Source organism: Hemiscyllium ocellatum, chromosome 16 (assembly GCF_020745735.1).
Source record: "Hemiscyllium ocellatum isolate sHemOce1 chromosome 16, sHemOce1.pat.X.cur, whole genome shotgun sequence".
NCBI lineage: Eukaryota > Metazoa > Chordata > Chondrichthyes > Orectolobiformes > Hemiscylliidae > Hemiscyllium > Hemiscyllium ocellatum.
In genome coordinates, this window is record NC_083416.1 from 26,604,937 (window position 1) to 26,632,342 (window position 27,406).

Consider the following 27,406-nt stretch of genomic DNA (forward strand, 5'->3'; position numbering starts at 1 on the left):
CTCTGTGGCATATATCTACATTGCTGAAATATTCCTATTTACATTCAAAATGGTTTTAACAGCCAAAGAGTGAAAATAAACAAATACTTTTTTAAATCCATAAAATTTACCCACTGTACATCCATTTCACCTTACATCTTTACTTTCATTTAAATACAAGGCACAGAGAATATTACTCCTTTCTCAAACTTAAATACTCACACAATGTCTGGAAAAGGCCATGTAATTTACTATATGAACTATTTAACTCATACTTAATAATACAAGAATTTATAGTATGTACAAAAGAAATATATAATGTTACTAATGGAAAAAAATCAGCAACAGCGGTTAACTTTAAAAATAATTACAAACTAATTTTCTTGATTTCTTGATTCAACTATTACATCCACATTTCTATGGAAACTTAACATAAGTTCCTACCAACATTTTAGAACACATCAATCCCTAGTCATTTTATAGGTAAGTGAAATTTACCTCATAGTACCTGAGCACACATAACCATACTTATCTCATTGTGCATTTCTTTTCTAGAACTCTAACATGAGTTTTCCTTCTCCTTTTCAAGCAGGTTTAACACAACTAACAAAATGTCACTTGCTATAATGAATCAAACATTTATCACAAAAATGGCAAACACGTAACTATTGGTTGAAGTTGTTTCTGACAGAAGATAAATCAGGTTACACTTTTGATGTGGGTACGCGAAGACCTTCAAGACCACCTGTTGGGTCTCCTTCTCCTGTTTTTTCCAACACTTGATTGACAAAGTCAGATGTTTGTCCAGCTACAGTTGTCCCTATCAGAAAAGGAATAAAAATATAAGACTGGTAATCACTTTTAAAACAAAAATTAGATATTTTATAATCCTAACTATTACCTCTATTACATTTACATTTCAATGTTCAATGGCTGTGTTGAATTCTCATCAACATTCTCTGAAATTCTCATTTCAGAGTTCAAAACTGATTTGAGAACCAGTTCCATGTGCTGACCCCATATGGTTGGTTAAAGACATGCCAACCACTATTTTAAAATGGAGATACAATTCTGGTCATGGTGCAGGCAGACTATCCAAGCCAAGGATGGCAGGGAGGCACCCAATGGGATGCTCTCCAGTGCAACTGATAGGGCTGCCTTTCCAGTAAAGGTGCAAGTCACCAATCTAATGACCATCAGAGAGCGTTGGACAATCTGATAGAGAGCGAGACAGAAAGTCAATTATGTTTTCTAAGTTTTCAAATGACCACAGATGCAGGGGCATGCAACTGGAGGTGCAACTCCTCGCATGATGGCCAGTGACTGCAGCTCAGTGGCCATTACAAATGTTGGTAGGTAGGAAGACAGATGCAGAACTCCTTGCATCAACAACTGCTTCCCATGCACTCCTACCACTTGGTCTATAGACTACCCTCTCTTTACACAGCATCTGAGGAGCAGGAGAGGTGACGTTTCAGGCATAAGGCCTTCATCAGGAATCCTGTTAAATGGTTTATGCCTGAAATGTCAACTTCCTGCTCCTCGGATACCGCTTGACCGGCAGTACTTTTCCAGCACCACATTCTTCGATTCTGATCGTTAGCACCTGAAGTCTTCATTTTATTCTCTGCTTATGTTACCAAAACAATCTGATCAGTTAATAATTTCATATCCTTCATAAGGAATGAGAAATTCCAGTTAAACCTAACTGATTAAATCAGTTAATCGGCAATGAGATGTTGCAAGAAAAATATTGACACATGCAGCTATTCTCAATACATTCTGCCAGCTGACCCATGAGATCAGTGGCTTGGTATCCGGTGATTAAAACCTTGCAACCAGTATGTGGTCTGGGTAGCACAAGTAACGCAAAAGATGAGAAAAGAAAATGTAAAAACAAAAAGTAGCCACTTTCTTGCTGAATCGCTGTAATCTATCGAACTTTCTTTTCCTAACAGGTGACCCAGAAAAGTTTATTTTGTCTCAATGTACCAAAATTAGGAGAGCTATGGTCTGAGAAATCTATTATTGTTAGCTGTAGGGACAAAAGTTCACTCAGCAATCTACTGGTTTAAGAATCTTAAATATATTTTACACAAAATAATGAATAACTCAGTCCTCCATTGCCTGATAACACAAGATTAACAAAATAAAATATACTGGGATTATTCCTCATATGTCAACGTTTGCAACATTCCTGTGAAGAGTATAACAGAGTTAAAAATCAGGTAGTATATCACAAGAACGAAGAAGAGTGTATAAAAATTTTTAAAAAGTGGCATTCAAAAGATTAGTTTTGATTTCCTCTTTCCAAGTGACGTGATGAATTGGACTGAAGGTCTGTTTTCGTGCTGTACATCTCCACGACTCTAATGATTACATAGTTTAAAACTTCAGAACAATAGTTAAATTTGTTAGTGCGTTTAAGACATAGGGAGCAGAAGTAGGCCAGTCGACCCATCAAAACTGCTCTGCCATTCAATGAGATCATGGCTAATTTGATAATCCTGAACTAAACTTTACGCACAACCACTGATTTGGATTAAAACCATTACAATTAAAAATTCTATCTCAGCCTTGAATACACTTAATAACTAGAATCAACAACTCCCGATGGTAAAATGACCATAAATTCACTACTCTTAAAAAAGAAATTCCTCATCTCTGTTTTAAATGGGGAACTGTTTACTCTGAGATTTTGTCCACTGGTCCTAGACTCTTCCACAAAGGAAACAAGCTCTCCACATCTACCCTGTCATACCCCCTAAGAATTTTATATGTTTCAAAAGGACTCCTCTCATTCTTGTAAATTTTAAAGAGTACAAGGGTTAGCACTGCTGCCTCACAGCGCCAGTGAACTGGGTTCGATTCCTGCCTCAGGCGACAGAATGGAAACTGGGTGTTCCAGTTTCCACCCACAGTCCAAAGATATGCAGGTCAGGTGAACTGGCCATGCTAAATTGCTCACTGTGTTAGGTGCATTAGTCAGGGGAAAGTATAGAGTAGGGAATGGGTCTGGGTGGGTTACTCTTCGGAGGGTTAGTGTGAGCATGTTGGGCGTAATGGCCTGTTTCCACACTGTTGGGAATCTAACCTACTCAACCCTGTCTCCTAAGAAACACCTTCCATACCCAGGATCAACTGAAATTATTTTTCTTTCGATTGCCTTCAATGCCACAATGTCTTAGGTAAGTTAATTTGCTGTTGATTCCATTAAGATTAATATCTAAGAAACATATAGGACATTAAAAACAAATCTGGTGAATTGTTTTAGTTGAAGTAACTTACCAAGATTAATGATTGTTATAGTCTTGAAGTAAATTACTGAGAGAAACGTGGGGATGGGCAAGCAAACAGTAGGAAGTAAAAAGAAAATAATTTCTTACCGAGTGTTTCATTTAAGAGATTTTCAAGTTTTTCTAGGATGCTGCCACTTCCTTTCTCCCCCTGCCTCTGTACTCTATTTACTATTTCTTGTTTTATTGAGTTAATCACATAAAGCAGATGATCTGCAAAGAACAACATGTTATGAAAATTAGAAAATTCCAATGTAGATAAAAGCAAATGTCAGCATGACACAAACATCTGCAGTTCTGGGTAATCTTGTAATAAAATATTTGGAAAAATAGATCTTAGGGTAAAAGAGAAATGCTAAATTATATTATACCAGGTAAATAACCAACACGAAGAATGCAGAAATGCAAACAAAATATTTTTGTACATTGACAAACTTTAGCAATGTTTGCTCCATGCTGTACACTACTTCCAGTACGTTGAAAATGTTGACAAAACTCTTGTCACTGATTTCAATGACAAGAAGTGAAAAATGCATTCAATCTTTTTTGAATTTTGTCATTCAGTTAACTTTTCAATTAGCAATTGGTTATAGCTGAAACAATTCTATAGATACAGTGAAGGTTAATCAAATTTTAAACAATATATTGCTTTTCAAGGAGATACTTTAGAACAGATATTTATGGAGAGCTGTCACTGAAGCCACTGTAAGGGCAAGCAATCAAAACTTTCTATTCGACAACAAATGTTTTAACTTAGCATTTGCAGATTAGTACAGAGGTATAAGGGGCTGTTTAGGCGGGTAGGGGTTGGAAAGAGTTATAATGGGAGTTGCAAAGGGAATTATTATAATCAACTTGCACTGAATCCTTGGTCTGCAGAAGAATGGATACAATCACATCCATGGATCTTCTGGAACAGTCAGAATAAAACATGATCATTTTATAGGTAGCTAGAATACCTATTTTAACATTTGATTTCATAAGATATATTAGAAAGAGATTTGGTTAAAGGTGTAGCTGTTTCTGAAAACATACATACTTTGAAATGTCTGCTTTGGGAGAGCAGAGGTTGTTAAAATAAAGTATGCTAAGATAAAGGTCTACCAATTAGTTCAACAAAATTTAAAACTGATTCCAAATTAGGCATTCTCTGCATTTTACAGTAGCTTTCTTTATTAGCCTTTTCTCTCCAGAGGCCTATTCATCCATTTTCAAGTGGAACTGGTCTATATTCTGCATAATTATTGATGGATACATAAAACGTCGGTCATTAATCTTTTTTTTAAAAGAGTTTGAGCAGAGGGTAAAATCTGAAGGAAATGAACATAGTAATTTCTTCCATCAAATGCCTCCATACAGATCAATTACTCATATGAGAAAGAACAACCCCAAAATCTACATAACTGCAAACCTTTCAGATCTTTAAAGGAGCAGAAATTGTTGGCTGCTCTATCAATGGACAATTGATTTGGTATGTTGCATCTTAATGCAACTCTGATCTGGAAATGTTATTGCTGTCTTACTGCTGAACCCTCAATGACCTAGTTCACCTTAAGAAACTACAGACCAGGAATAGGCCATTTAGTAACTTGAACCTGTTCTACCATCTAATCATGATTTATTATCTAGTTCAACGTATATTATCCCATATTATCACCATATTGCTTGATGCCTAGAAACCCACCAATCCCTTTCTTGAACGTAATCAGTGAGCTTCCAAAGGGTGGAGCATTCCAAAGATTCATCACTGTGTGAGTAACGAGGTTCTTCCTCATCCCAGTTCCATTTTGATAGTCTTTATTCTGAAATTGTGTCCCCTTGTTCCAGCTCCCAGTTTTCAGGGTAAATATCTTTTTGTACCACTTTGTACATCTCTTTATAAATTTTGCAAGCTTTACAAGGTCACCTCTCATTCTTCTAAACTCACAAGAATAATGCTTCAGCATCCTTTATCTCTTTTCATAGAAGAGACCCACCAACCCAGGAAAGAGTCTGTGAATCGCTGCTCCACTCCCCCTATTGCGACTATATATCCTTGCTTAGACAAGGGGACCAGAACTGTTCCTACCACAAACCAGAAAACGTGCAGGTTAGGTGAATTGGATGTGCTAAACTGCCCATCATGTTCAGGGATGTGTAGCTTATGTGCATTAGTTAGGGGTAAATGTAGAGTAATACGGTAGAGGAATGAGTCTGGGTGGGTTACTCTTCGAATAGTCAGTGTGAACTTGTTGGGCCATTCTGGTTTCTCTCCATAGCCCTTGACCTCTTTAGCTTCAAGAACCTTGGCCAGCTCACTCTAATGAACTGTCCCCAAAAGCTTCCTGAGGGACAGAATTCCACAGGTTCGTAACTCTTCATGAAGAAATTCTTTCTCATCTCAGTCCTGAATGGCTTACCCTTCATTCTTAGACTGTGATCCTTGGCTCTGGACTTTCCCAACATCAGGAACATTCTTCCCGCATCTATCCTGTCCAGTCCCATCAGGATTTTATATGTTTCTAGGTGATTCCTCCCTCATTCTTCTAAATTCCAGTGAGTAGAAGCCCAGTTGATCCAGCCTTTCCTCATATCAGTCTTGCCATCCTGGGAATCAGTCTGGTGAACCTTCACTGGATTTCCTCAATAGCAAGAATGTCCTTCCTCAGACTAGGAGACCAAAAATGCACACAATACTCAAGGTGTGGCCTCACCAAGACCCTGTATGACTGCAGCAAGTCATCAATACTCTGATACTCAAATCTTCCAATTATGAAAGCCAGCATGTCATTAGCCTTCCTCACATCGGCTGCACTTGCATGCCAATCTTCAGTGACTGCTCCACCATGACACCCAGGTCTCGTAGCACCTCACCTTTCCCTAAATTGCTACCATAGAGATAAAAACCTGGCCTTCCAGTTTTTGTGACTGAAGTGGATAACCTCACATTTATCCACATTATATTGCATTTGCCAAGTATTTGCCCACTCAGTCAGCTGGCAGCCTCTTAGCAACCTCCTCATAGCACACACTGCCACCCAGCTTAAGAGTCATCTGCAAATTTGGAGATATGACATTCAATTCCTCCGTCCAAATCGACAATGTACATTGTGAACAGCTGGGATCCCAGCACTGAACCTGGCGCATCCCACTGATCACTGCCTGCCTCTCTGAAAAGGATCCATTTTTTCAAACTTTCTGAATCCTGTCTGCCATACAGTTCTATCCATGTCAACACATTACCTTCAACACCATGAGCTTTAATTTTCCTTACTAATCTCATGTATGAAAGCTTGTCAAAAGCATTTTGAAAGTCCAGATACATGACACCTTGTCCACCCTACTGGTCACATCCTCAAACAAATCCAGATTTGTCAAGCATGACTTCCCTTTAGTGAATTCAAGCTGTCTAGGACTTATTCTGCCACCACTTGCCAAATGCTCAGTTATTACAATAAGTTATTAAAATAAAAGGTTTCCCCATTTAAAACAGAGATGAGGTATCATTTTTGTAAGTTGAGTATCTTTGGAACACTCTCCCAGAACGTAAAGCAGAAGCAGATTCTGAATATTTAAGGCAAAGGTGAATATTTTTCTGGCAGTTATGGGATAAAAAGTTATTCGGGCAGGTATGAAAGTGGATTTGATCTGATTAAGTGGTGCAGCAAGCTTAAGGAACTGAATGGCCTGTTCCTTGTTTGTATGTACCTACTTCAAAAGTGGTCTCAGTGGTTATAATGCCAGTTTGGGACAAATTAAAAATAATAAGCAATATAATTAATAGCTACAAACAGTAATTGCAACTTCAAACAGTACCAACTTAAGGAAAGTTAACGATTAAAGGAATTATTCAGTCAAACAAATCAGTTTCATCATGCATATTATTTTATAAAAGAATAGTACAGCCTATTGAAGTGAAGAATTGTGGTTCATTTATGTAACTGTAAATGCAAAAGCAAAGTCATGTAAATGACAGAAATCCTGAATGAAAATAGGAACTGGTGCTATTGCTCAGCAGGTCAGGCAGCATCTGCAGGCAGGCAAGGAGTTAACATTTCACGTTGGCGATCTTTGTCTGTCATGGACTAATACTTTCATTTTTTTCCTTTCCTTATCCCTTCCAACATCAAGACAATACCACCTCTACTTTCCTGGCTTAAAAACATACATGTCTATATGTCACAACTGTGATGAAGTGCCATAGGCCTAAAACATATCATTTCAGTTTTTCTCTTTCTGCAGATACTGCTTAATCTATTACATATTTACAACACTTATTCTGTTTCCACTGCATAAAACAATTATCTTACCATATTCAGTATTCAGACCCCATAGCTTTACTTTATTAGCCTCGTACTGAGCCTTTTTCTTTAAGCGACAAGCCCTGCAAATAAAAATATACAATGAGGAGATATTCTCAAATGAATCTTAATGTAACTTAACTTTGTTATCTGTGAACTTATGAAGTCAAATTATATCACTACCAGAAAAAAGGTGAGATTTCCATTTTGAGCCTTTCAAATGTCACCGAGTACTCCTCTTTCACGTCTAGCCTGCTAATCAAAGACAGAACTCAAACACAGATTTGTTGTAGGTAGTTCACTTTCAATGAACCCAATCAATTTTTTTTGACCAGCAACTGAAGCAGAAGGCAAAATAATGTCTAAAGATAGAGGTCTCATGGACTTCCAGAAGGCAGGTGATGAAGTTTCACATGACAGACTTGAGATAAAATTTAAACACACAGATATCACAAATTATTCACTTGGTTAGGTTACAGTAACAGAAAATGGAGATAACAGGCATATACTTTAAGTGGAAGGACCTGACCATGGCATCTCCACTGTCTTCAACTGTTTTCTATATTTGTCAATAACTTAGATCATGCAATGAAAAGCCATTTATCCAACTTTCCTGGTGACACCAAGATTGGTGGCATTATAAATAGCATTGACTGAATTGTGAAATTACCAAGTGCAACAACACAGACTAAATGAGTCAGGAAATCTGGGTTCGGCTGATATCAATGCAGGCCAATTCTGCAATTATCAATTTTGGACCAAAAATGGACAAATTCAAGTAATTGTTAAATTGTCAAAGGTTAGCAACAGTGAACCTCCAACGTGATTTATGAGGTTTGTACACAGATCACTAAAACGTTGTATATAGAATGGTACAGCAGTTTGAATAGAGGAAAGCAGAGTGTGACACGCAGGAACAGAGTGATTCATAGTAGCAGTTAGTGTGATTAAGTCACAGAAAACTATAAAAAATTGAAATCAATGCTGTATTAGCTCATTGCACAAAGCATTCTCAATAAGGCAGACAAATTAGTGACACAGTTATAGATAAATGGGTTTAATCTACTAGCCCATGCTGAAATGTGGCTGCATGATAACCGTATTTAGGAATCAAATATCCCACAGTACTTGACGTATCTAAAAGAGAGACAAAGTAGAAGAGGGAAGAGGCATCAGTGATGATAAAGGATGATATAATGATGTCACTGAGAAAAGAGTTGGGACAGATATCCATAATTGCCAATCATTATGGATGAAGGGAAAACATAACATAGAGCAGAAAATAATGATGGCATAGCTTGTAGGCCCCGTAACAGTAGATAAAGTACAAGTGTATTTATCAAGAAATGGGAAGCGTGTAACACCACTAATATATTAACTTTTATCTTCCTGTACTCTGGATAAATCAAATTAGCAAAAGTAGTTTTTAAGGTTGAGTTCACAGAATCCATCCAAATAGTTTCTTCTAATAATGTGTCAAAGAAACAACCTGGCGACAGGCTACCTCAGAGATGGGATTAATAAATAGTCACACAGTAAGGAATCACCCAGGGAAGAATGATTACATGTATAAATTCAAAGGTGAAGTGCTTAAGTTCAAAACTAAAGTCTTAAATTTAAAATCAATTCCAATTGGTATGAGAGGCAAGTTAATTAAGGTAGATTGTAAAGATGACTTAAAATACATGATGGCAGAAAAAACAATGATGATCATTTGAATAAATGTTAGATAATTCTTAAATATACATTTGCTTGAGAAATAGAAACTCTTCGAAACAATATTAATTCCTAGCCAATTGAAGATTGATAATACTAGTTAAAGAGGCTAATAATATAGTTAGGACCAAACATGGATTTTGAGAGAGATTTTACAAAATTTCTTTACATTGTGGAATGCTCTTAGTAGTTTGGAAAGAAGCAAAACAATACCTCTATGGAAAAGAAAGGGAGAAAGAAAGCACTACTAACTAAGGTAACTGGCCTGGAGTTATATTTGACAGCAATATTAAGAGTATAGATTATGTAATTTGCAGGATAGATAAAGGGGATTCAGTGGATGCAGTATATTTAAATTTTGAAGATATTTTAAAAAAGAACCAAAGCTTTTGTGCAAAATAAGGGTCATGGCACTGATGTCATCTATCAGCATAGAGAAAGAAGGCGGTCAAGACAGAATCAGAATGAAGGTATAACTATCATTTTCAGGTTGTCAGGCTATGTAACGAGTGGATTGTTATATGACCAGTGTTGGGACTCAGCACTTTTAAATATTAATGACTTCAATGCAGGGCCTGACAATAAAAAGCAGGCTCAGATATTAAACTGCAAACTCGTTACATAAGTCATCAAGGAGATATCAAAAGAATGGACAAAAAAGGTAGCAGACTGAGTACAGTGTGAGGAAATGTTGAAATTATTCATGCTGTTGGGAAGGATTTTAAAAAAACTATTTTTAAATGGCAAGTAAATGCTTTTCAGACGATTATGAGTCCTCATGCACAAAACACATGGTGAGCATGCAGATATAGCAAAAATCAGGAAGGTAAATTGTGTATTGGTCATTATTGCAAGAGAACAGAAGTACAAGATTAAAGAAATCCAGCCAAATTATATGAAGCATTGGTAAAATCATACTTTGCAGTAGGGCACAATTCAGTTATGTCCCAAAGAAGAATATTTTTGCCTCCTGGTGCAAGAAGCATTCACCAAGATAATTCCGAGCATGAGAAGGTTGTCAATGAGGTACAAGCAACCAGTCTAATTCAATGCTTTCCTGAGTTTAGAAGAATGGGAGATGCTCACATTGAAGCCTATGATTTTGAGAGGACATGACATGTTTTTCACAGCTGAAAATGATCCTGAACTACCTGGCTTAGTCTCAATATTGAGGCATTGACCATTCAGGTCAAAGACAAGAAGATCTTTCAAAGGACTGTCATTTTTAGAATTCTCGACCCAGACTTGAAAGCTCATCATTAATGTATGCAAGGCTGAGATTTAAAGATTTTTAGAAGAAAATCAGGGACTATGAGAATCAGAAAGAAAACTGAAGTCAAGGTAAATATCAGCCAATATCCTTTGAACAGCAAAGCAGATTCAAGGGGTTGCATGGTCTAATCCTAACCCTTTCACTTTGCCCATTTCTTATCTTATATATCATAGCAGTCAAACTGTAAAAATAATCAATAAAATTAATGGCAGATTAGCCTTTATAGCTAGAGGGCTCGAATATGAAAGTGGCAAAGTTGTGTTATAAATGGACACATACTAATGGTCAATGAACAGCACCTTAAAAATTATATTTTGACCTTGGGTCAAACAAAGTGCAAAAACAGCAGAATGTTACAACACACTTAAGAACAGATTATGTGGAATGCTTAATTAACTAATTTGAAATCCCTGGAATATAGGAAATTGATGGAGGATTTGATTTGTTTTGATTGAATTTTGATTCTAAAAGGAATTAGTTTGTTGATGGAGGAAAACGTTCCCATTCATAGGAGTGTCCAGGTCAGGACATAACTTTAAAAGTCAGGAGAGAAGAAACATTTAATATGAACAGCAACAGAAGTGTGGAGTTAACACCCACAAAAAGCAGACATTAATAGCTGTGGACATGAATTTAAATCTTAAACCATTAGATTCTTCCCGGTCAAGGATATTAAGGGATATGGAGTGAAGGCGGTTGGATAAGTGAGGATACAATTCAACCATATTTTCGCAGGATAATGGGATAAGTTCAAGGGGCTAACTAGCAGGCTAGTTAACTAACTAACAAATCATTCTCATTTTCCTTACAATTGCCTTCAATTGTCATCTGTGGTTCAATTTAGTAGCAAACTCACCTCTAAGTCTCATGTTCCCAGATTCAAGCCCTGTCATAGGACTTGATCATAAAAATCAAGGTTGATACTCAATGCAATACTATTGGAGCCTTATACTGTTGGAAGTGCCACCTTTTGGATGAGACGATAAACTAAGGCCCCATCTACGTTGTTGGGTGAATATATAAAAAAAACCCACTGCACAATTTTGAAGAACAGGAGGAAATTTGTTCTTGCTGTTTTGGACAATATCTATTTCTCAACTAACAATACAAAGAAACATGATCTTATCATTATCATATCATTGTTTGAAAGGGTTTGCTGAACATAAAGCAATTACTGTGCTTCCTAAACTACAATAGCAACTGCTTTTCAAAAAGGTACTTCTTGAAAATACTTTTGAGATGTCCAGAAGACAAGCAAACTGCCAGAAGACAGTGCAGGTCTAACATTTTCAATGTTTTCTAATAGGGTGAGGGAAATCACCTTGGTTCACCTTATTCTTTCCTAAGCAGTAATCTGTCTTTAAAATGCTTGCACTTAATAATGTGAACAGAATCAGTGACAGTTGAAATGCCGTATTTCTTCTCTCATTTGCTAAATAACAAGTCAAAGCTCACTGTCTAGATTCATACAGAAAATATCCACTGAAGAGAATCGACGTCTTCAGAAAAAAATTGAGAAAGTTTGAAAAGTTTCATGCATAATGCACTACAAGATCAAATACTGACTGAAAACAAAAATGAGTCTAATTGAAAACCGCTACAATTTTGCAATGTTGTATGAACTTTTATCTCATTTCATTTGTCTCAGCAAAATCAACTCCCAACAGGTTGTTCAACCAACAAAATGGTTAGCTATTATCATGTTAATAAGCACAAGTTTTATCACTGAAAGTCAGGTAAAGCATGCAAACAGACAATATAAAACAAAAATACTTTATCAACAAAACTTAATCACCTTGGAATAAAGATCACTACTCACCTTTAGATAATGTAGTCATCATTTTCTGAAAAGGTACACTCCACATCCCAAGGGTAGGTAGCCTATTCAACTGGGGGGAAAAAAAAATAAAAAAAAAATTACAGGGCTGTGCCTCCGCTACTACTGCGTGAAGTTCACCAACACTCCTGGCAGAGAACAGAGTTAGGAACAAAGTCCTTTTGACAGCAGCTTTAAATCTACAGTAGCCATAGGCTTAAAAGGGGCTGGGGTGTAGCTGTGAGGTTGCATCAGGTTATACAGCACAAAGATCCCATGCTTTGATTAAGCATTTAATTGGGGTCTTAATGTGGGGAGAAAATTCAAGGAATAGCTTTCCAAAGAGTTTCCTTCCACTGGGGAATGACAGGTAGAGACAGCTTAGACTTCCGTGAAGTTGTGCTGAAATCCTTTATGTAGCAATTCCAGGGCGAAACAAACATTTAGGCTATCACTAGAAAGGACCAAATCTAAAGATCAGAGGTAAATAGTTAATAGCCTAAACAGATTGCAAAATGCCAAAAGTTGAAAGATGTTACAGCACGATTCTGTCACTGGCAATTTAAGTTTCTTGAAAGAAGAGCCGTCAAAAATAAATTTTAGTTCATTTATCATTGACAAAGAAAAGCTAAACTGCATTTACACGATGGTTGTCACAGCTTAGGTCTTGAAATGCAAGTATTTGAAAGATAAACTGGTGAGCCAAAGATGGCTCTGAAATGTCAAAAAGCTACAGCAGCATTCTTATGGTCTTCATCAGCACTTTGGGGGAGGGCAATGGGAAAATGCAGGTGGGTGAGGAGACGTTGATGAGATGGTGCAGTAAAGAAATAAACTTGAAGGCTTTCTTGACCAAGTCTGATGTCACCTTTAGGGCAGTATGAAGGAACAAACCAGAATTTAACAGTAAACCGATGTGAACCACTAAAATTCCAAGTTTGAGTTCAGCTGCATATGCTGTATCATGTAATAACAGCATATTCACCATCATTGCATTTAATGGCATGCAACTCTAACAAGTAGGTTGATTGTTCGTAATTTCAATCTTGTGTACAAAGTAAGATATTGGTTGTTTTCCTTTGAGAAGTATCAAGGTAGGCCTAGCTACGTGCATTATGAAGTGAAATGATTGTATGGCACGTAGCCTACGATCACAGTAACCCACATTGTCTCTTGATGAACATCCATATGCAGTATCAAAAATGAAGCTTAGCCTATGCTTTCAGAGAAGATCATGGGGCTGAAAGGATGCTGCCTCGCCACTTCAAAATCATTTCTATTATTTCACATGTTCAGCAAAAACCATTTTTCCTCTTTTTTTACCTCCACTTGCACTGCTTCAATAAGATCATAGGAAGACGTAACAATCTACACAGTGGATAGGGTCTTATCCCAAAGGCATCAGATTATCCACAAATAATCAACTGAATAGGAATAAGTTTCAGGTAATTTTGCCTTTCCATAAAAGGTTTTGGTATGGTGCCAGAAGATGAAGTTCCAAGTAGAAGACAAACCCAGACTGCTAGAAATGCTGAACACAGCATAGCACTATTGGCATTGCTTTATGAATCAAGGAAAAGCAAAAGGACAATGATTGCAATTCTTCTATCTGGGCTAAAGAAAAACACAACGCTGAGCTACGATAAAGAGGGGAATCCCGAAGTAGCAAATGTCTTCATCATCTGGCAGAATGTCTCAGTTTAATTCCAGATGAGTCTTGAATGAACACTGAATAACCTCTTGCAAAGGCTAAATGTGTAGATTATCTTGAATCTTTTAAATATTAATCACCAGCAGCTTAAGTAATAGTTGTGTCTGTAGCAATCCACAATGATGCCCTGTGGAAGAATATAATTTAGAGTTTGGTAGATATCCATGAAGATGCTCTGTGAAAGAATATAATTACCATGTTGTATGGTTGCATGTTAGCATGCTTTTTGAATGATGACAAGTGTAATGACTATCTCAATTTTTGTTTCTGAAAAAGGAACTTTTTTTTGGCTAAAGATATCATACATAGGTTCAAATGCCTCTGCCCTTGTGAGAAGTAGGAGAAATAAAGAAATACATCTCTAACTGTCTGTACAGATTTGACTTTGGACATAAATGCATTTTTTCAATTGTTGAGAGCTCAAGTTGCAACACATCTTTTCTACTTTGGTGTCCAATGTAAAATTATTGCTCTTTGAAATGGCACAATGCACCTTATGGTTTTTCAGAAAAGTTTTAGTAAGCTTGCTTCAGACTAAATCAGATCAAGTCAGGACATGTGACAACACAACCAAGACCCTGACATCAATGGAGGAGAGAAGCAACGAAAGGGTTTGCGAACTCATTCTTCTTGTGAAGATTATAGATGCCTGAGTGAAGTCACTGATAACAGAAGCCTTCAAATCATTCGTTGTTGCTCAAGTTTGTACAGTTTTCCCACTGGACCTAAAGCCACAAATTGGCATTGATAACTTACCTGCTATGAATTTCTCCTTTCTATTTCCATAAGATTTTAATTGTTTAACAGTGTCAAATTTGGAATGCCTATGAACATTCCAGAAAGCATGCATCAGAAGAAAACAACTTCTTCAGCACTGGAATAGACCAATATAGGTAATCAAATTCCAAATTAAGTAGTAAAAAATAACATGTCCTATATCCAGCCTTCTGCGATGATGTGGAATAGTGTCAGATGAAACTGTTTAAAGGCAACCCTGCGTTGTCAGCATGTCAAGTACACACGTTTCCTTCACTGCTTGGAAACTGTACAGGCTTTCTTCGGTGATTACATGAACCTCAGGGCCAGAACAAGTATCACACATCAATACATTTGTGAACCTATAATCCAGGTCTGAAATTGTCACTGAGGAAACATCATTTGAGCAGTTATAGAAAAAGCTAGTAAATGACTCAGGAACACATTCTTCACAGAAACTTGCAGGTTTGAAATGAAGGTCTAGTTTCGCTTTTATCTTCAGAAGAAAATGAAACAGATATGTCAAATGAGAAAACCTGTTGATTGAGGAGTACTCTGATGTAGTTAATCTGAATATATAACTTCTTTGATACTGGTCTGTATTTTAGATGAATGATGACGCTGTAAACTCTTTGGTTTACCCTACTACAGAAACACAAGAGTTCATATATTGTGTCATCAAGACAGCACTGGATGCCACATATATATTGCTTGCTGATGGTGATGCTTCCATTAACTGACGTGGAATTTTAAACTCAGCAAGATTTTACTGAATTTTCTTTCAAAGGAAAGAAATATGGGCTATCAGGGCAATAAAAACAACTATTGATTGAGAAAACTCCTTATGCGATGCAACAAACATAATGCAACAGGTGTCAATGGTGAGAGGAAAATAACTGAAGATGGATGCCTGGAGGTGCCCTTGTATTTTGTAAGTATCACTCGATTATATTAAAATCTAAAGGGACAAATGTCCCTCTTATTTTCCCAGTTGGATAGGCCACCTATGTGTAACGTATGTGGAGTAGTCAATGGAGTCAATACAAAAAAAAAGTGAATTTCATCTTTCAATTATTTAGAAATCGTTTTATTACAAATGTCCAAAATAAATCTTTTGATCAAACATCCAACTTTCAGATAGAGAAAGATGGGTATATATAGCATATGGGTAGAATGAAAAAATGGTGTGCTTTGTTCAAATCACAGCATTTCACCTTTTTGTACAAAAGGTGGTTATGGGTAGATATGGAATAGGATAGATACAATTTAATATTTCAGGGGTTGAGTGGACAGATCCATTTTTTTCAAAACTAAAATATATTTCTGGTAATAAGTATTTTAAAATGATTCCAATTAAACAGGACTGACAGAATAAACAACACTGCTGTTTAAAATTCTTCGCATTACCTGGATGCAAGTTTGTTCTTCTCTTTTCTCGATCTTGGTCTGGCAGTTAATGGCAGTTCACTTACAGGCGTTAAATCACTAATCACCTTGTTTAGTTTTCTAAGTTCATTCCCAATCTGAAGTAATTTTCTTGGATTTGGAGTTAAGTCTTCTACATCTGTTCTGCGAGATTTCTTCACTAAATATTTCCCTATATTGACAAGAATGCATACCATTAGTTTATCTAGATTTATTAGCTCTAGGAAACTAAATCACATTTTATGATACTGCATATGAGCAACTGGAGTCATGACATTGTTACAAACCCAGTTCTTAGAGTACTGGTTAAGCCAGATATTTAATAGGATCTGCTTTATAGACTATGGCCATTTACAAATTATAATATATAGAGAACTAAGGGTAAAAAAAACTGAGAGGATAACACCCAAAAAAATCCTTACAAGTACAAATACACTGAATACACTGAACAAATCTGATGATGATTAAAGACAAAATAAGCTTCAATCTTGAAACTTAAGCTAACATTAAATCTGTGACTTTCATACCACTAGAATTTTAAATATACTTTCCAAAGAGTGAATATACTTCTAGGACAAGTCAGAATTCAAGTCTACAGCATATCCATTCCGAAACAACTTCCTCATTGTTCACAGTCATATGCCACAACACACCAGATGCACGTAGACACTCCTTTGTCGTCTATTCTACATATGGATGCCTCTCATTATAGAACTATCTAACCCTATCCAATTTTCAAGAATTCACTCTCTCTCACTAAACATACACAATTGAATTATTTGGTTACACATAGCAGAGAGGATGCCTGCAGTGTCCAGATCAGCTTTCCTTTCGCTTACTTATGCACTTAAAACCAAGACCCATCAGTTTCTGTTTTGAACATATCTCTACCCACTCTCAATTTTTTCCATAGCTAACTTAGGACTTTCTTTCTTCTAAAAGCCTCTCCACTGGGCCAAACCGAGATAGTTAATCTCTAACCTGTAATGAAACTAAAAGTACATTAAACTGAAACACTTAATATATCCCACAACAGAGTGACGAAGGGAGGAACAGGTGACTTGGACGTGGGACTCACAAAGCCCTTCACCACTGGAATTGTGTTCTTCATTATGGAGTCTGTTGTGAATTAATAATAGATTAACTGCACCACCAGGACAGTAGAGGGCAAACTAAATTAAATATTTTTCTAACAAACTTTTATGTTCTTTAATCAACAGTGTAAAAATACAGTCAACTTAAGCCTTGCATAGTAAACAAAGATCTTCAGGGCAATTAAAACAGCACAGTTTGATGATCAAGAATAAAGTCCCAACAAGCAACTTTTGCCTAGGACAGTTTTAAACCATTGAAATCACTGAGATGTAGTGTGGCTCTCATTAAATCTCACCTCGCAATCTGCCTTCCTATTCTTCTGGCAATTTCTTCCACAAGCTCTTCACAGTACCCACTCCTCTTGTATTTCTTTAAAATGCCTATTCACTATGGCCCACACAGGTACCAGAGCAATTTTCACACAGAGAGCTTCACTACTTTCCTCAGTAACTCTACTATCTGAACTCTCTTCCTTGAAGTTTAGCCTCCAACTCAACATTCAGAGTTCATTGACATCTACTCCTCCTTTAATCTTCCCCATATCTCCTCAAATCACATTCATGGTAACCCTCTTAATACTGCCATCGCAAGTTGCCTCACACATCAATTACAGATTTAGACTATCCCTGAGCATTTCCTGCATCACGCTCTACCTGTATCCCCCTTTTCAACACAACTATACATTCTTCCTTGCCCACCCTGGTAACACTCTCTCCTGACTGCATTTTCAAAATCTGAACTGGTTTGTCTTTGGCTCTCCATTTAATACAACATTCTGCAAATGTCAGTTTGTTCAATTATAATACTCTCCTCCCACAAAATCTACACTCACTCATTTGGCCCTGATCTCCTATCCCTCAAATCCAAGAGATGCATATATGAATGTTCACAGCTGACAGTGGGAAAACAGATCTGGAAGCAATCTCATCACCTCGTTCAGTAGGGTTGCACTTGCCTAGCAGTATCCTTATACATCCAATCTTAAGCAAAGAATCACCTGCAATGTCTTCTTTACCCATTCCCTCACAGTTACCTCTAGCATCTATCAAGAACATAATCCTTGATCCCTTCCTAATTCTTATCTGCATACTGCTCCTCAATGATAACATTAAAAAAAAGTCAGGATTCTCCATACATGTTGGCGACATCCACCTATACTTCACCACTACCTTTGACCCCATATGCATACAATCACTATGATGAGTTATTTTCATCTGAAACACCTTACTCCACCTCTGCCTTAGCTCATTTACTGCTGAAATTTACAATTGTTTCTTGATGACCTCAAGATTTGAGTATGTATTCACATTCCTACATGGCCTATTTCATACCTTTTGCAAACATGAGGTCACCCAAGACTGTCCTGTCCCTGTATCAACACCAAGCCACCTTCATCAACCTACTGGCTCCCAAGCCGTGATTCTGAAATTCTCATTTTCAAATTCCTCCATGGTCTTGTGCTTGCTGTAGATGATCTCTTTCATCTCTCACATCTGTACTCTTCCAATTATAGTTCGGTAATCAACTTGTACCTTCAGCTGTCAAAGCCTGAGACTCCAGAATCCCTTCACAAAAATCTTCATTTCCTTTCTTTTAAGACATTCCTTAAATTCTACTTCTTTAAAATATATGCTTGCAAAGGAGGAATGCAAAGAAGTGGACTACAGATTCTTGATGTGGTGGGGTTGTCCACTAAAGGAGAAATTTAGGAGATAGGGTTAATATTCTCATTGGAAGATACAAAATTCTCCTGGGACTCAATAGGATGGATAGATGCAGAAAGGTAGGAGAGGCTGGGAAATTTCTATTCTTTTTTAATTCATTCATGGGATGTGGGCATCACTGACTGGCCAGCATTTGTTGCCCATCCCTAGTTGCCCTTGAGAAGGTGATAAGCTGCCTTCCTGAACTACTGCATACACAAGCTGGGGTTGATCCACAATGCTGTTCAGGAGAGAATTCCATAATTTTGACCAAACAACAGTGATATATTTCTAATCAGGATGCTGAGAGGTATGGAGGGGAATTTGCAGATCATGGCATACTCATGTATCGGCCACCCTTGTAGGTGGAGTTGGTTACGGGTTTGGATGGTGCTGTCAAAGGATCTTCGGTGAATTTCTGCAGTGCATCGCATAGATAGTACATACTGCTGCTACTGAGTGTAGCAGATTCAGTGATGGAAAGAATGGATGTTTGTGGATGTGGTGCCAATCAAGTTGGCTTCTTTCGACCTGAATGGTGTGAAGCTATTTGAGTGTTGTTGGAGCTGCACCCATTCAGGCAAGTGGGTAATATTTCATCACATTCTTGACTTGTGTCTTAGAGTTGAGGCAGGAGGTGAGTTGCTCACCACACAATATTACTAACCTCTGACCTGTTTTTATAAATACTGTGTTTATGTGGCGGGTACGGTTGAGTTTTTGATAAATAGTAACCCCAAGGTTGTTCATGATGGGGTGTGGGGTTTAGTAATGGTAGCACCACTGATCGTTTCTTATCAGTGATGGTGACACCTGGCATTATGGCACAAATGTTCCTTGCCAATTGTCGATCCAAGCCTTGAAATTGTCTGGATCCTGATATTTTGAACATGGATCACTTCAGTATCCAAGAAGTTGCTAATGATACTGAACACTGCACAATCAGCAAACATCCTCACCTCTGACCTGATGATGAAGGAAAGGTCACTGATGAAGAACCTAAGACACTATCCTAAGGAACTCCTGCACAGATGTTCTGGAGCAGAGATGACTGACCTCCAAAACGACACCATTGTCCTTTGTGCCAGGTATGACTCCAAACAGCAGAGAACATGTCCCTGATATCCAGCGATTCCAGTTTGCTAAGGCTCCTTGATGCCGCAATCAGTCAAATTCAGCCTTGATGTCAGCAGCTGTCACACTCACTTCACCTCAGTGCTTTTGTCCAAGGCTGTAACAAGATCAAGAGTTGCATGGCCCTAATGGAACCCAAACTCAGAGTTATTGAGTAGGCGCTGTTTGATAGCACTTGTGATGACACCTTTCATCACTTTAGTGATGACCAACAGTTGACAGGGTGGTAACTGGCTGGGTTGGATTTGTCCTGTTTCTTATTTAAAGTTCATACCTGGCCAATTTTTCACATTATCAGATAGATGCCAGTGTCGTAACTTGCATCTATCAATATATAATTTCAATATATAATTTCAATTACATCACATTGCAAACTTTTGCTATAAATTCCGTGTCTTATGATTTAATACTCCTCAACCACCTGACGAAGGAGCATCGCTCAGAAAGCTAGTGCTTCCAAATGAACTTGTCGCACTATAACCTAGTGTTGTGTGATTTTTAAGTGTTGTAACTGCACTCTAAGAGCTTGGTTAGGGAAGCGACAAATTCTGAGTGCAAGTCTTCAATTCTATTGTCAGGGGCACGGCCTTGGCAGTATCCAGTGCTTTAAACTGTTTATTGATATCACATGGAGTGAATCAAATTGGCTGAAGATTGGGTATCTGCTGGGGATGACTGAAGAAGGCTGCAATGGATCATCTACTCAGCGCTTCTGGCTGAAGAATGATGAAAATGTTTCAGCCTTATCTTTTGCATTGTTGTATTGGGCTCTTCCATCACTGAGGACTGGGATATTTGTGGAGCCTTCTCTTCCAGTGAATTGTTTAGTTATCCACGAGCATGCCTGATTGATCCATTCATTGTGGGATTGCTTAGCTCTGCCTATCACTGGCTGCTAATAATGTCTGGCATGCAAGCAGTTCTGTTTGATAGAATCACTAGGTTGAATCTCATTTTAATGTATGCTTGATGCTGCTTGTGACGTGCCTTCTGCACTTCCAATGAACCAGGGCTGATCCCTGGCTATTTGATAAATGGTTGAGTACAAGACATGACAGGCCATGAGGTTGCAGATTGTGGATTACAATTCTGCTGCTGTCGATGGCCCATAGCACCTCATGAGTCTTAAGTTGCTAGGTTTGTTCAAAGTCTGTCCCATTTAGCACAGTCAACAGATTGGAGAGGATGAGGTCTAGTACATTTTTCCTTATTATTGTTTCCTTGCCACCTGCTGCAGATCCAATCTAGCAGCTGTGTCGTTTAGGACTCCAGCTGATCAGCAGTGCTGCTGCCAAGCCACTCTTGGTGGTGGACATTGAAATCTCCCACCCAGACTACATTTTAATCCTTGCCACCCTAGGTGCTTCCTCCAACTGCTGTTCAAATGGAGGAGTAACGATTCATCAGTAGAAAGAGGACAGTATGTGGTAACCAACAGGAGGTTTCTTTGCCTGTGGCTAACCTGAAGCTATGAGACTTCATGGGTTCTGGAGTCAGAATAATGCGTGTGACATCTAGGACCAAGATGAAGAAGATTCAGTTCACTCAACCTTTCTGAATCTTCGTAATTCTCTATCCCAGAGGACTCTGAAGGCTCAATCATTGAATATATTCAGAATGCTAACGATGCATTTCTAGGTATTAAAAATATCAAGGGACATTGCAGAAAAACGGCATTAAAGGTAGAAGAACAGTCATGATGCCATGATGTAACTGGCCCATTCCTACCCCTATTTCCTATGTTCTTTCAACAAGCTTTTGATTATCTACTTGCATGTATCTGTATGCAGTTCAGTGTCAAAGTTTGTGGGATAATTCTTCCTTCAAAGTATCTTAGAACATTTTGTTTCACTAAAGGCACTGCAGAAATACAAGCAGTTTCGGTTGACAATGGAATGAGGACATGCAGCAACCCAAAGGACTAGCCACACTACCATACATCAAGAGCATTTCTGAACTAACAGCCAGACTACTGCGACCACTAGGACTCATAACAGCACACAAACTAACAGCTACTCTCAGACAACAACTCACCAGGACGAAGGACCCGATACCCAGCATGAGCAAAACCAATGTAGTGTACAAAATCCCATGCAAGGACTGCACAAAACACTACATAGGACAAACAGGAAGACAGCTATCGATCCGCATCCATGAACACCAACTAGCCACGAAACGACACGACCAACTATCCTTAGTAGCCACACACACAGATGACAAGCAACATGAATTCGACTGGGATAACACTACTATTATAGGACAAGCCAAACAGAGAACAGCCAGGGAATTCCTAGAGGCATGGCACTCATCCACAGATTCAATCAATAAGCACATCAACCTGGACCCAATATACCGGCCACTGCAACGGACAGCTGGAACTGACAACCAGAAGCGGCAGATTCAAATCACTACAAATGCCAGAGGAAAGATCACAGAAGCGCTTCACAGGAGGCTCCCAAGCACTGAGGATGTCACCTAGACAGGGGACGAAAAATCTGCAACACAAATTCCCAGCTCAGCGAACAGAATCACAACAACGAGCACCTGAGCTACAAATCTTTTCACAAACTTTGAAAGTAATAAAAACTGACCTTTAAACTGCCACAGCAGCTGTATATTTAAACTCTTTGAAAATGTTACTTCACTATATTGAGAAAGCTACATAAATGTAGGATCTTCAAATAATTGATGTCACTACCATCTGAAAATTCAACACTGCATTGCTATTTGAGATTTTTCTGATTTTATTTGTTCCAGCATTGAAATTCCAAAATGTATTTTAGTCTACTCCTGTGCCTATCCCGGATGTTCTTTGGAAAGCAACTGAAGCAAAAGCCTAATTCAGGGAACTCTTCCAATAGTTTCAGGCAAAGCCAGATTCTCTACTGTTAAAATTCAGAAAGTCCAAGGAATGTTGACTATTGAAAGAAAGATGAATTGAAAGCAACTCCTCTCAACAATACGAGTATAGGTATGCTCCAGAATCACCCATAAATCTGACGATAGATTTTACAAATTAAAACAATCCCAGTGTTACCTCAAAGAACAAAGAAAATTACATCACAGGAACAGGCCCTTCAGCCCTCCAAGCCTGCACTGATCCAGATCCTCTATTTAAACCTGCCACCTATTTTCTAAGGATCTGTATCCCTCTGCTCCTTGCCCATTCATGCATCTGTCTAGATACATCTTAAATGATGCTATCGTGCCCGCCTCTACCGCCTCCCCTGGCAACATGTTCCAGAAACCCAGCACTCTCTATGTAAAGAACTTTCCACATGTATCTCCCTTAAACTCTTCCCCTCTCACCTTGAACTTGTGACACCCTAGTAATTGAGTCCCCCACTCTGGGGAAAAAGCTTCTTGGTATCCATCTTGTCTATACCTCTCATGATTTTGTAGACCTCAATTAGGTCCCTCCTCTACCTCCATCTTTCTAATCAAAATAGTCCCAATCTACTCAACTTCTCTGGTGTCCTCCACTCCAAGCAACATCCTGGTGAACCTCCTCTGCACTCTCTCCAAAGCATCCATATCCTTTTGTAATGTGGCAACCAGAACTATATGCAGCTGAACTAAAGTGCTGTACATATGTTTAGATTAGAGTGGTGCTGGAAAAGCACAGCAGGTCAGGCAGCATCCGAGGAGCAGAAAAATTGACGTTTCGGGCAAAAGCCCTTCATCAGGAATCTTCCTATACATATGTAACATGGCCTGCCAACTCTTATACTCAGTACCCCGTCTGATGAAGGAAAGCACGCCGTATGCTTTCTTGATCACTCTATTGACCTGTGATGCCACCTTCAGGGTACAATGGACCTCAATACAGATCTCTATCCATCAATTTTCCCCAAGGCTTTTCCATTTACTGTATAGTTTGCTCTTGAATCGAATCTTCCAAAATGCATCACCTTGTATTTGCCCAGATTGAACTCCATTTGCCATTTCTCTGCCCAACTCTCCCATCTATCTATATGGTGCTGCATTCTCTGACAGTCCCCTCCACTACCTGCTACTCCACCAATCTTAGGGTCAGCTACAAACTTGCTAATCAGACCACCTTTCCCTTCCTCCAGATCATTTACGTACATTACAAACATGAGTGGTCCCAGCACAGATTCCTGTGGAACACTGGTTGCAGTTCTCCATTTTGAGAAACTCCTTCCACTACTCTGTCTCCTTCAGCCCAGCCGGTTCTCTATCCATCTAGTTACTACACCCTGGACCCCGTGTGACTTCACTTTCTCCATGAGCCTACCACGGGGAAGCTTATCAAATGCATTACTCCCTTCCCTCAATCAACTTTGTCACTTCCCCAAAGAATTCTATTACGTTGGTAAGACATGACCTTCTCTGCAAAAACCATGTTGCCTATCATTGATAAGCCCATTTTCTTCCAAATGTTAATAGATCCTATCCCTCAGTATCTTCTCCAGCAGCTTCCCTACCACTGATGTCAAGCTCATCAGTCTATAATTACCTGGATCATCCCTGCTCCTTTCTTTAACAAGGGGACGACATTAGCAATTCTCCAGTCCTCCGGAACCTCGCCAGTGTTCAAGAATGCTGCAAAGATATCTGTTAAGACCCCCAGCTATTTCCTCTCATTTCCCTCAGTAACCTGGAATAGATCCCATCTGAACCTGGGGACTTGTTCACCTTAATGTCTTTTAGAATACCCAACACTTCCTCCCTTCTTCTGCCCACTTGACCTCGAGTAATCAAACATCTATCCCTAGTCTCAACCTCCATCATATCGCTCTTCTCAGTGAATACCGATGCAAAGTACTCTTAAGAATCTCACCCATTTTGTCTGACTCCATGCATAATTTTCCTCCTTTGTCCTTGAGTGGGTCAACCCTTTCTCTAGTATATACAAATACAAGGCTTTGGGATGTTTGTTAACCCTGTTTGTTAAAGATATTTCATGACCCCTTTTAGCCCTCTTAATTCCTCATTTCAGATTGGTCCTAATTTCCCGATATTCTTCCAAAGCTCTGTCTGTTTTCAGTCACCTAAACCTTATGTATGCATCCTTTTTCCTCTTAGCTAGTCTCATAATCTCACTGGTTCCCTAATCTTGCCATTTCTATCCTTCATTTTCACAGGGACATGTCTGTCTTGAATTCTAATCAACCTTTCTTTAAAGGCCTCCCACATATTAAATGTGGATCTATTTTCAAACAGCTACTCCCAATCCATATTCCCCAGCTCCTGCCAAATTTTGTTATAGCTGGCCTTCCCCAAATTTAGCACCCTTTAGGACCACTCTCGTCTTTGTCCATGAATATTCTACAACTTATAGAATTGTGATCACTATTCCCAAAGTAATGGAAACTACTGAAACTTCAAACACCTGGCCGGACTCATTTCCTAACACCAGGTTCAATATGGCCCCTTCCCAAGTTGGATTATTTACATATTGCTCTAGAAAACCCAACTGGATGCTCCTTACAAATTCTGCTCCACCTAGACCTCTAACACTAAGTGATTCCCAGTCAATGTTGGGAAAATTAAAACCTCCTATCATTACCACCACCCTGTTGCTCCTACATCTTTCCATAATCTGTTGACATATTTGTACCTATATCTCATGCTCGCTGTTGGGAGGCCTGTAGTACAGCCCAAACATTGTTACCGTACCGTTCTTATTTCTGAGCTCTTTCCATATTGCCTCACTGCTCAAGTCCTCCATAGTGCCCTCCTTCAGCTTAGCTGTGATATTCTCTCTGACCAGTAATGCAAATCTTCCACCCCTTTTACCTTCCATCTATCCTACTTGAAGAACATATATCCCAGGATATTTAATTGTCAGTCACGCCCTTCTGTCAACCAAGTCTCAGTTAATAGCAATATCATACTCCCAGGTACTAGTCCAAGCCTCGTTCATCTGCCTTACCAACTACACTTCTTGCATTAAAACAAATGCACTTCAGACCACCTGTCCCTTTGTTTTTATCATCTGCTCCCTGCCTACTCTCCCCTTTAGTCATGCTGACTTCATGGTCTAGTTCCTTACAGGCTTTAGTTACTACCTCCTTACTGTCCACTAACCTCTTCATATGGTTCCTATCCTCCTGCCACATTAGTTTAAACACTCCCCAACAGCATTAGCAAAAGCATCTCCGAGGACATTGGTTCTAGTCTGGTCCAGGTGAAGACCGTCCAGTTCATAATAGTTTCACCGCTCCCAGAATTGGTCCGAATATCCCAAACATCTGAACCCCTCCCTGCTGAAACATCTCTTAAGCCGCACATTTATTCTACCTATTCTTTCATTTCTACTTTGACTAGCATGTGGAACTGGTCGCAATCCTGAGATGATTACCTCAGAGGTCCTACTTTTTAACTTGAGGTCCCTAAATTCCGTTTGTTGGACTTCATCCCTTTTTTTTACCTATATCATTGGTGCCTACATGCTCGCTGTTCACCCTCCCCCTTCAAGATGTTCTACAGCCGATCTGAGACATCCCTGACTTGTGCACCTGGGAGGCAACATACCATTCAGGAGTCTCTTTTTCAACTACAGAAGCACATACCTACTCCTTTTACAATTGAATCCCCTATGACTATAGCCCTTCCACTCTTTTTCCCGCCCCTTTCTGTACCTCAGTTGGTTTTATGAAAAGTAACGGCAGACAATGGTATTAATGGTGTAAATCGTGGCAGAGTGAGCTCTTTATAGATTATGATAGCAAAGTTGCTCTTCTTATATACAGTTGCAAAGATGATTTACATTTAATACTTTTTGGAGCAATTAAGTTGTGAATTTTTGTGGAAAAATGAACTTATTGAAAAATTCGTGGGGATACATGTAGGGAGCTAAGCAGTAAACTAAAGAGCAGGGCCTCAAAGATTGTGATGTCTGGATTACTCCTACTGCCACATGCTAATAATTATAGATTTATGAGAATATTCAAGATATATGCATGGCTCAAGAGTGGGTGCAGGAAGGAAGGTTTTACATTCCTCAATCATTGGGACAGGTTCTGGGGAAGGTGGGATCTATACAAGTGAGACAGTCTGTAACTGAACAAGAATGAGACCAACATCCCTTTCAGTTGGGAGGAAGTTAAACACAGAGTATGGAACAATAGGGACACAGCATACTTCAGTAAAGGAACCAAAGCAGAGGAAATTCAACCATGTTGAGCTTCATACAAGTAAGGCGAGACTGGATGGCCTCTACATTAATGCTCAGTATAGATAAGACGTAGGGGTT

At 38.7% G+C, this 27,406-nt stretch overlaps 1 protein-coding gene across 4 annotated transcripts in view; it reads right to left on the reverse strand.

Annotated features, from left to right (window-relative positions):
* Positions 1-370: 370 nt before the first annotated feature.
* crebrf (creb3 regulatory factor) overlaps positions 371-27,406 on the reverse strand; it is a 68,202-nt gene continuing 41,166 nt past the window's right edge. For 2 of the 4 annotated variants that reach the window (XM_060836746.1, XM_060836747.1), the window contains 4 exons: positions 16,235-16,424; positions 7,565-7,638; positions 3,366-3,488; positions 371-799 (listed from right to left, as the gene is read on the reverse strand). In XM_060836746.1, the coding sequence (XP_060692729.1) occupies positions 684-799; positions 3,366-3,488; positions 7,565-7,638; positions 16,235-16,424 (503 nt within the window). In that variant the 3' untranslated portion in view covers positions 371-683. Of the gene's footprint in view, positions 800-3,365; positions 3,489-4,054; positions 4,186-7,564; positions 7,639-12,363; positions 12,434-16,234; positions 16,425-27,406 lie in introns of those variants that run through there. The other 2 variants (XM_060836748.1, XR_009645507.1) reach the window with 2 other exon arrangements.